Source organism: Morus notabilis, unplaced genomic scaffold, assembly GCF_000414095.1.
Source record: "Morus notabilis unplaced genomic scaffold, ASM41409v2 Scaffold75, whole genome shotgun sequence".
Classification (NCBI taxonomy): domain Eukaryota; kingdom Viridiplantae; phylum Streptophyta; class Magnoliopsida; order Rosales; family Moraceae; genus Morus; species Morus notabilis.
In genome coordinates this window covers 704,807-716,386 of record NW_010361425.1, presented here as the reverse complement: position 1 = coordinate 716,386, position 11,580 = coordinate 704,807, and the positions used below count along the sequence as shown (strand labels likewise).

The 11,580-nt window shown below is 30.5% G+C and overlaps 1 protein-coding gene across 1 annotated transcript in view; it reads right to left on the bottom strand.

The window, feature by feature from the left end:
• LOC21406637 (protein ECERIFERUM 1) overlaps positions 1–11,580 on the bottom strand; it is a 39,797-nt gene that overhangs the window by 5,688 nt on the left and 22,529 nt on the right. Inside the window, exons 5-8 of the mRNA XM_024166511.1 lie at positions 5,921–6,299; positions 5,717–5,821; positions 5,101–5,301; positions 4,407–4,508 (exon numbers count right to left, since the gene is read on the bottom strand). Coding sequence (XP_024022279.1) covers positions 4,407–4,508; positions 5,101–5,301; positions 5,717–5,821; positions 5,921–6,299 — 787 coding nt within the window. The remainder of the gene's footprint in view (positions 1–4,406; positions 4,509–5,100; positions 5,302–5,716; positions 5,822–5,920; positions 6,300–11,580) is intronic.

Here is an 11,580-nt window from a genome sequence, read left to right as displayed (position 1 = left end):
AAAATGTCACATTTCAACTCGAATTGAAAACTTAAATCCGCGAAGTGAACGATGCCTAAGAAACCCCAGATGAAGAAGCATCTTCCTTAGAAGTATAACACTCAGAGCCCGTTTGGTTCATGGATTAGAACCATGTGATTAGAACCATTTTTAATTTACGTGTATTTGTTGTGAGAGAAAATACTGCAGCGACCCACGAATTATGATTCGAATCAGGGAACGAATCCCTTTACCACTAAATTCATTCTTTGAATTTCAATTCTGTGTATAAATGTATCAACTATCAAACAATCTGTAAACTACGTTCTTTTTCTTTTTTTGTCATAATTACCTATAAATTACGTTATCCTCACTATTTTATTATTTCAACTCTGCCTGGTGTATTTTTTTAGAACATTTTGCTCTGCCTCAAAACTACTAATTTTTTTTTCTCAAACACTTAATTTGACCAAATATAGTACCTCCCAACCTCTACAATCATTATCCTTTAGATTGTAAAAGAAGTTTCTTTATTAGAGTTTGCCTTATCCTGTATCTCATCATCATATAAATTACGTGTAAGCGTCTGGGAATCTTCAATTAACGTGTAAGTTCAAAGTTTTATTTTCTTATTTATAAATTTAATATCGAGTCTATTTCCTATTAATATAAAATACTTCTTTTTTAATTCGTAGGTTTAATTAGGAGGGTCGTAATTACTATTTTGGAGTAGTTCGGACGTTGAATTGATAAATGCAATATTGTCGTCGTGATCCAAGTTCACTTGTCATGGTTTCTTGTCGTGTTGAAATTTCTCTCTTTTGATTTATTGATCCTAGTTTAGTAACGTGTTTTGCAAGTATTACTGTTCGTGAAGTACCCGAACGTGTTACTGTCGGTAAGGCACTCGAATAGTATATATTATTTACTATATATTTAATGAAAAATGTATTTATACATCAATATAAATGTCTTGTGTTTATATTAAAAATACTTTTTATATTCTTTATCAACAAGAAATTGTTTTAATTTCAAACACTTGGCCGATAGGTTCGAAAAAAGATTTAATACAAAAATTAGAAAGAAAATTACTGAAGGATACGTATAACAAAATAATAATAATAATAATTAGGACAATACAAGAAAAAGAAATACGTGTAAGTAGGGATACCTTAGAGAAAGATCATATTTTTCCTTTGAAGGTTGAAATTAATATTGGGGAAGGAGGGGAGGGATTTAATTAATATAGACTTCGAATAGTGCAGTGTCAATTAAGCGGATTTGATTGAACATTTAAGCGGATTTGATTGAACATCTTGTTTTTGTTCAAACTTGATATTATCGATGAAGATAGATATATTAAAGCCTCGTTCATTTCACCGATTCGAGTTTTCAGTTTTAAGTTTCTATAGTAAAAAGCTCTCGAAAAATGCCACATCTAATTTTTTTCTGCTACAGTGAAAAGCTCTAAAAAAATGTCACATTTCAACTCGAATTGAAAACTTAAATCCGCGAAGTGAACGATGCCTAAGAAACCCCAGATGAAGAAGCATCTTCCTTAGAAGTATAACACTCAGAGCCCGTTTGGTTCATGGATTAGAACCATGTGATTAGAACCATTTTTAATTTACGTGTATTTGTTGTGAGAGAAAATACTGCAGCGACCCACGAATTATGATTCGAATCAGGGAACGAATCCCTTTACCACTAAATTCATTCTTTGAATTTCAATTCTGTGTATAAATGTATCAACTATCAAACAATCTGTAAACTACGTTCTTTTTCTTTTTTTGTCATAATTACCTATAAATTACGTTATCCTCACTATTTTATTATTTCAACTCTGCCTGGTGTATTTTTTTAGAACATTTTGCTCTGCCTCAAAACTACTAATTTTTTTTTCTCAAACACTTAATTTGACCAAATATAGTACCTCCCAACCTCTACAATCATTATCCTTTAGATTGTAAAAGAAGTTTCTTTATTAGAGTTTGCCTTATCCTGTATCTCATCATCATATAAATTACGTGTAAGCGTCTGGGAATCTTCAATTAACGTGTAAGTTCAAAGTTTTATTTTCTTATTTATAAATTTAATATCGAGTCTATTTCCTATTAATATAAAATACTTCTTTTTTAATTTATAAATTTAATTAGGAGGATCGTAATTACTATTTTAGAGTAGTTCGGACATTGAATTGATAAATGCAATATTGTCGTCATGATCCAAGTTCACTTGTCATGTTTTCTTTTTCCTCAATTTATTGTGTATATGTATATGTATGTATAATACGTGTATGTATGTATATTAATGGTGTACCTAATAATAGCGAATATACGTACGACCAAAGAGAGAGTTGCAAGCCAATGTTGTGTTCTTAAATTACAGATTTTGATAGCAAGTCATGAGGCAGTCAAGCTATAGTATTAAAAGAGAGAGCTGTCATGTTACACAATATTGTATTATACTCAGGTGATGAGACCATCGTACATCAGCGGTCTTCTTTTCTGATTATAAACCATTTATATATGCGTATATCAAATAATTAAAAGAAAAACTACATATATAACCCCGACTCGTGTGTTAAAGTCTGAATTCTCTTTTTTAAGTGTACTAGTTGGAACTGCGTGCATACGATTCTATAAGTAAAAATAAAAAACATATTTCGTAAGGTCTCATTTAAAAAAATAAAATATATATCTATTTATATATGTTTGTATAATAGGACACAAAAAGATAAGAATGAAATAAAAAGGAAGACAAAAAAAAAAAAAAAGACAGAAGAAGGAAGGAAAGTTAAAAAATAAAAAATAAAAAACCAGTTACAAAACCTTTGGTCAGGGGAAGAGATTTTTTTTTTTATAAAAAAGATGGGGATATATACATAGGAGAAGAAAATAGTTAAAGTGAAAAGTTTATTTATTAGGATCAATTTAGGGGAGAGAAAAAAAAAAGAGAATGTATAATAAGGTAAAAAAGATAAGAATGGAAAAAGGAGAGACAAACAAAAAAAACAAGGATACTTAAAAGGATAAGAAGAAAAGTACATTTCTCATTAGTCAACTTAACATTAATTTAACGTCAATCCATAAATAGTACAGTCGGGGCTCATGTATCTTGTTGTGACAATAAAACTAACAACGCTCAACATTATCACATACCAATGGATACTTAAAAGTCTGAGGTGTTCAACAATAATCTCATGTTATTATTATACGGGACTCGTGTTATATTTTAGTTATTTTTTACTGTCATAACAAGAGTGAATAACATGATAAGATTTGTGTTTATTTTACCCTCTACAGGAATAAGTTAGACGGTTAAAATTTTTCAAAAAATTTCAATAAAATTCTTAGACAACAATTTGATTGGAGATAACAACAAATATGAAGAAGATAAGATGAACATGAGTGATTCGTTCAAGTCTATACATTTTGTAGTTTTCAAACATAAGTCCAATCAAATCCTAGGATTAGAATTTGATTAGAGATAATAACAACGAATAGGAAGTATTTCATTAGTGATAATAACAACGAATATGAAGAAGAGATAAGATGAACAAGGGATTTAGGGTGAATATTAATCGTTCAAGTCTACGTCCGCTGCATTATGTACATTTACTAATACAGTTTTAGGAATAGATAGAGATCTCCTCCTCTAACTATAGAAATTACACGCGTTTTAATTTATATCAAAGGGAAAGGCAGTTAGAGATCATCACCAGCCAAAATACACAAGCCCAAAATAATGCTTGATATTTTATGTTGGCAATTAGGTGTCGTGAGTTTAGTGTGAGTAGTTGAAGTGCAACTTGTGTCGTTATTTTTCTTAAGTTTTATATTTTTGTGGCTATTATTATATTTGCTCTACTATATATACCGCTTCGTAGCATAGTTTGCATTCAAGAAGTGAAGAAGAACTATAACGCTAATAGCCTTGAAAACCATGACGAAGAGTTGCTTACATATTATAATGATAATAATAGACTAAAATCAATATGATCTGAAACAGGCATATACACATATTAGATCCAAGCAGCAATAATATGTATGATTTTCTCTTGTAATATTCTTTTTCATCGTAGTGAATGTCTACGACGACTGAGAGTGGACACATCTCTCATATAAGGGTAAATCACTATAAATTTTTTTGTGCACTCTAATTTTTTTCCCTTTTCTTTTATAAATTTTTTGCTCTAAATAGTATAGAATTAAGGTGTCTAACTCTTTAAAAATAAAATTAAAAAAGTAAAAATTTCTAAAAACAGAAACATTGCTAAACATGATATATAGTCTACCAGACATCAATTTGTAAAAAACTTTATAAGTTAATTAATACCATTATTCTTATGAATTGTTCTCAAATCATAATTAGAATGTGTGTGCACAAAAAGAAGTACTAATATGAAGCAATTAACATTATATTACCTTATGAGAACAACATCTTGAGAGAACTGAATTACAAGCAAATTTGGCATCAGTTAAGTGTTTATTAAGTTCCTCGTGCTCGTCGGGATGCAATGTAGCTATCTGAATAAATAATTAAATTCAGCCCACGTCAATTAGTTGATACAATTTATAAAATAATACTCAAGACATATATTAAAATGCCTGTGTACCTTAAAAAATGTTTTAAGTTTGCGCCAACATCCAAGTGTACTGGTAATTTTAAGTTATTTTCAGGTGCACATATACTGCCATTAATAAAATAGAATAAATGTTGCTCGCTTTTTATAGCCAAATTATTATTTTTTCCATAAATGATTTCTTCGTATGACGCATTTGATTGAACTATAAAAGTTGGTTTTGTTGCAGTTATGGAACTATAAATATAAGAAATAAGAAAATATTCTGCGACTTAATTTTATTGCGAAAACCCTTTTTCTGCAGCGTTATTATAAATTAAAGAGAGGAAAAATGTAATACTTTTAATTTTAAAAATTTAAAAGCTTCGATTAATGAAGTTTTAATAAAAGTGATATATGTTTTTATTTTTATGTGAGATATGGAATCAGTTGAATAGAGAAGTAAAAGATATACGTGATATAATTATTTGCCAAAATTACGTTTAGTCCATAATATATATATATATATATTTGGTCTACACTTGTATTTATATTACCTGGATACCCTTTTGGCACAAAGCAAAAGCAATTGCGTAAGCAACTTTATTAAGTTTTCCTCTAAAGAGAACTTGAGTTGTCCCTTTTGGAATATTGTTCAGTACTACAGCCGTCGCAAGGCTACTACCATCTACAATCTTCATGTTTAACTGAGGATGTTTGTTAATATAAAGCTCGCCATATGCATTTAACTCCATACTCTGAAAAATTGATATAAAACATTTCGCATTGAGATCAAAGAAAGAATTAAAGAACAATATTGTTGAACATTTTTCTTCTTACATAACTTTCTTCATACATAGAGCAAAAAATAACTCACATCAAGTAATTTATATATCATCCTACACCATTTCATTATTAGATTCTCAGTGGTGTTCATTATCTTAACTTTTGGTGGGTATATATTCACACACACATATACATATATAACAAACATAGATGTACTCCAATATGCAATTTGACATGATAGGACACATATATACGTTTTGTATAGACATTCACGCATATTACATATATTATGGCATTAACATTATAATTAAATACATAGAATTAACTTGAAATTGGAAAAAAAAAAAATGGAACTATATATATGTATGTATGTATGTATGTACTTGCCTGATTCAAGAGACCGAGACTCAGTACTCTGACCCCGTCCTCCTCGGCCTTAAGTATGGCTTCGTCAATCAAGTCGTTGATAGATGAATTTTTCCATTGTAAGTACTGAAACATATATGCATATACATATGTATATATTATCAATATTAGTTGTCTCAGCGTTAAGTACTTTAAGGTTTAGGATCCATGGAGAGTAATACTTACTTCAATCTTGTATTTCGGTACAACCCATGTTTGCATTTTAAGCTTACCGAAACGAAGCCTCTCGACAACAAACGAGTGACCATACAACCATCTTAATACCATTTGTCCCAAAAACGTCACAGGTAAGAACAACCGTAAGTACCATTTTGATACGTACGGCTTAGAAGCCAATCCAGCAAAGCCAAGCCGTAGATGGTAAATCGACCCCGGTGTTATTAGATGCGTTAGATGTACGACATCTGACAACTCTTTCCTTCTTTTGAGTGATGATTCATATAGACAACTATAAGATTTGTCCATCGTACCATATATGTAATCATAAAGTGGCATAAACAAAGAATAATTGGTTCGAAACTGAGTGTGATGTAAAGAATGAAACCTGCAATGAAAATTTTTATGAGATAATTTTAAGGATTAAATATAATCATTAAATGATGGTATGGCTGGGTTGAAGCTTACGTGGGGGTGTACATAAGGGATTTGAGAGGAGGGAAGATAGAGAAGAACCACTTAGGAATTATTTCAAAATTGCAATGACCCAAATTGTTCATGAAATCAATAAAAGTCATGTAACCAACAAGCGATGCTACTGATGCAGTTTCAGTAAATACTGTTGTTAGGAAGGGTATTGCAAAGAGGATGAAATACACAACGTGCTCTGCGAATGGATGAATTACAGCTGCTCGCACCCAAAAAAAAAAAAAAAAAAAAAATCATTAGTTAGTACAAGAAGAGCTAGTTGTGAATAGTATCATGCCGGTTATCGGCTGGTAATGACATGGCGTGATATTCTTTAGTAATTATTATTTCTAGTATAAGTTAATCCAAGCTTTAAATTTGCGGTAGTTCTATAATGATACATTCCCCTTAATTCCAATCTCTCCAGAGATAAATAACAAATAGACATAATTAGCCGAAAAAAAAGTATTATAGGTCGAGCTTACAGGTAATGGGCTCCGTGACAATAGAGGAATGGTGATGAGAATGATAGCGAGAGTAGAGGAAATGGTGGTGAAGTACTCTGTGAAGCCAATAGTAAAGGAACTCCACGACACTTGCATGGAAAATAATAGTTAATATTACGCCATCTGTCTTCCACATTGGTAGGTTTGAGCCTCCCGGCAATATTTGGCTTGTCAAGTAGATTATGATTCCACTCAACAATATTTAGTCATCCCTGTTAGAAGTCATAATTATCAAACAAAAACAAAAAAAAAATGTAATTAATTACAATTGCACTCAATTTTTGGTTACCAAATCCTCTACTCTAATTCATTTACGACAAAAAAGAAAAAGAAAACAAGAAAAATAATAAGTTTATCCCAAAAGAAAATTGTAAGTCCAGCAAAAAATTAAAAAGCATGACATGCCGCTCTGAAACATAGAAATAAAAAGTGAGCTAGAGCTTACTAATTAAACTAGTATGCAAAATTTAATATATACTCTCATATATACACACACATATATATGATCAACGAGAGCATGAGCTTATTTAGCTCACTAATTAAACTAGTAAAAGGATAGGCAAATTTAATATATAATCGTACATAGTTAAGATGTTCATGTGTATATTAATTAATTATAGTAAGATATACATGAGCAAAAACTGACCAATTTCTCTCTCTGTCAACTTGGTCGAATTCAAGACCCTTGTCGACGATTCGATTATTGCCTTTGGTTGTTCGGTAACGAGAGAAACTAATCCAAATTTGGTTGTGAATCGCTCTCCAAAGAAGAAGAGGGAAGATGAGGAAAGATGACAAGTCTCTCTCTTGTGGATCATTCTTTCTCAAAAATGAGTTTGTGCACTTGATAACCCACGGAGCCAATATCACGTACTGCAATTCCATGTATGCCACATCGTATATGGTGTTAGTCATTAAGTCTCATGATCATCCTGTTAATATGAGAATTGAGATGTGTGTGTCTATATATATATATACTATTTATATCTATATATATATATATATGATGCGTACATCAGAGTGACTAAGTATTATAATAACTACATCGTTTCCAGCAGAAAATACGATCTTAATTCACACGAACTACTGGTCCGAAGAAATTCAAGAAAATAATTTTAAGAAACAAAACTCCTAATGATTCTTCGAGATAATTATTTCTTTGACTTGCTATATTTATGTGAATGAAAAAAAAAAAGACTAAACTGTTTTTAAAAGGATGAAAGGCGGGAACAGAACTTAATTCCGAGATAAAAAAAAGTTTTAAAAAAAACAATAACAATACATTTATTTGGTATTGCTTCCTGAGAGATGCTTTTGGGTTCGTTTTGTATTGCTTTTAGACGTTATTCTTTGCTTTTTATGATAATTTACAACATGTGAGGGTGTTGGGTAAACGCTCTTTGTCCATCAACTTTTAAAAATTGTCGCCCAACAATAGAGTTTGAGAAGTAGATCAGAGATTGTCATGGAAGCTTATGTTGTTATTGTTCACTTTGTTGTTCACTTTGTTATCATCAATCTGCCCATTTTATCTCTCTATTTTAAAATAGTATTTTTTTAATATTTGTTTAAAAGTTGCAAAATATACTATAGTAAATTTACTCAAATATTTTTAATAATTAACAAGATGTTTGCAAGTAATAACAATAAATCCGAAATTTAGCATTTATTTTATTATTGTAATTGTTAAAAACATTCAAATTAACAACAATAAGTCAGTAATATTTCAAATAACAAAATTAAATTATATTTCTTTTAGTACTTCGGTCTAAAATACTATGAATGTTTCAAATTAGAAATAAAAACTAAAACTATAAATTTTTTTTTTTTTTAAGTATGTCTATTTTTCCAAACACCTAAAATTCTGCTTCTAATATTTATAGTAGCTTTGAAAGAAAATTTATCAAACGTACGTCTACCTGCACTTTTGATCATAGTAACTTCTGACCAACAATGCAACTATAATAAATATTTTCAAAAACTTAACAATGTCTAAGTAGCCTTTTGACTTTTTTAGTATATATAAAAGCTACTTCTGAAAAATATTGTCAATTTTTCAAAAGAATTTTCTCTAGAAGAGCTTCTAGTCAAAGAGTCAAAATATAATTTCTCAAAAAAAAATCTTCTTTTTTAAAAATAAATGACAATAAATGATAACTGATATTACAGTTGCTCAAAACATCCCAACTAAGTTTGCACTTGGCATCCTCTAACAACTTATCATTTACCAAACCCCCAAATCTAATATTATTGATAAAAACGAAAGACAAAACAACCAAAGAGTCAACAATAATAAAACCAACCCAAAGGCACAAGAAACAGTAACTAGCAAGGCACTAACTTAAGCAAGGACAAAAAAAAAAGAAAAAAAACTGGTGAAAGAGGAATCCTATCAATTATGTGAGTATAGAAGAGTACTTTTAATCACGATAGTCGCCGCGATTGAAACTAGAGAAGCTTTTGTTGAAAAAGAGTTGACAAAAGAGTATAATATTGGCTACGACAATATTTATTGCTAATGTTCAACCGAAAAAAAAAGATTTATTTGCTCAAAAAAAATATTTATTGCTAATGAAAAGCGCATGAGATTGTCTTTGCTTCAACATACTCTTTCTTTTTCTTTGACAAAAACCAATTTGTGGTCCAGAAGGTTTGATACTACGTATTATCATCAAAAAGTAGGCGTACGATAATGAGTCAAATATCATTTAAAACGTATGGGTCTAAATTTTTTCTTTTACTTTTAATTAATATCTTTTTTAGTCAAGTAACTATATCATTTAAAAAAAAGTATTAATCAAGAATAAGTTAAGTTGAACAATTTTCTCTATCCCATGATACTCGGAAGGAGCCGCAACTCATCAATGCATGCGCAACGTATATATATTAGTCACAATCTTTATGCTGTGTGTCTAAGAACCTGTGTCATGACATAATTTCTCTTTTGTGTACTTTTATGGCAATAACATAATGAACTTTGTCGTATAAAAGGAATTAACAAAAAGGATATTTCATTTTACTCCAAAACACACAAAAAAGGACTATATCAGTGCTTATTTTTGTGTATTTATAAGTAGCACCCTCTTGAATAAAGCCACCTTTAGAGGACCACAACAAGCGATGTGTATATTTTATACAATTGTGAACTGAACATGAATAAACTTACCTTTTTTGGTTGACTGAATATCTGAGTATCGATTTTCAAATATGATATATATATATATATATATGCCCGCATGCATGGGAGTGGTGTTAGGGTTTAGTAGCAAAATGAAAAGTACCTTAAAGCTTCCAAGGCGCTTCCATGGCCAGTCAGTAAGGATTCCCGGAGTAGTAGCCATATTAGCTATTTGTTTCTCTTGATCTCCTCTTCAATTTCGTATGCCTTTGATACGTTGGAGACCCCTATATATAGACACATATATACATATATATATATATATATATTCAAACATTGTATATATAAAAAGTCCAAACTTATTAAATGTTCATATTTGCACATGCGTACCGAATATTAGGAATCTCAACCAATGCCAACCCAAACGCTGGCACCCACTGATTCATCGATTACTTGAAGACCTTCTGATCAGAAACTTATTTATTTTTCTCAACCGCTTCTGCCGGACCATAATAAATGATTTTTATTTATTTGTTTGTTTTTTCAGCACCGACTACGTAATTGGTTTTGCCTTCACAAATGACTGAATTGAATATAAGCTCATCAATAATATGCATCACTGTACCTGCGTGTCATTCTAATGTTTATATATAATTAGTAGTGTCTATATATTGTCACACATGACATGTGTGTGTGGTTGTACGTAATAATCTCATCTAATTTTTAGCGAAACGTAAGCTAGCTGATCATTCTATATGCAGGCATGCGTTTCCCCCGCCATAAAATGAATCTATCTATGGGTTCGAAGTAATATTCATCTTACTCTATCGATTAAAACTTTAGATATTATATTAAATGAACTCCTGCAACTTGTAATTAATAAGATATTATTAAGGATAACAAGTAAATTAATTATTAATTATTAGATATGTGCCTATCGTTTCTTAACATTTTATATTAAAATGTTGCCAACAATTAAGTATATCAATAGTACTTGAGTAATTTAATTTTTTGTTGTTATTATGATTATATTTTGCCAAAACATGCCTTTTTTTAGGGGAAAACATTACAAGTTCTATTGAAGTTCCCATTTATTAAAGGAAATTAACATTCGACCAAAAATACAAGGAAAACGAAACATTAGCACGATTTCTGTGACGTCTCTAACTTTTGGTCATCATCCTATGCTCATATTTACCATTTCTTAACCTCTATGACGACCCTAATTATAACTTCACAAAATTTCAGGCCATTTTTTTTCATTCTTACCATGTACGTTAAAATGCTGTAGCATTTTAACAACATTCTGTTACATTAGTCATCAAAATACATAAAACACTATTTATTTTACATATAAAGTTCAGCAGCGTTTCCAAAACACATGACGCGTCCACAACCCACTTGTCCACATTCCGCTGCTACACCCTTTCTGCATGCCCAGCTTCAAGTTTCAGGGAGCCGGTGCCTTACCCGTGCTTCCTACAACACGAACAAACTTAATGAGCTTTTGCTCAGCAAGTATCAATAGGTCATAACAGATGCAATAATTATGCATACCCATATATGCATTCATGTCA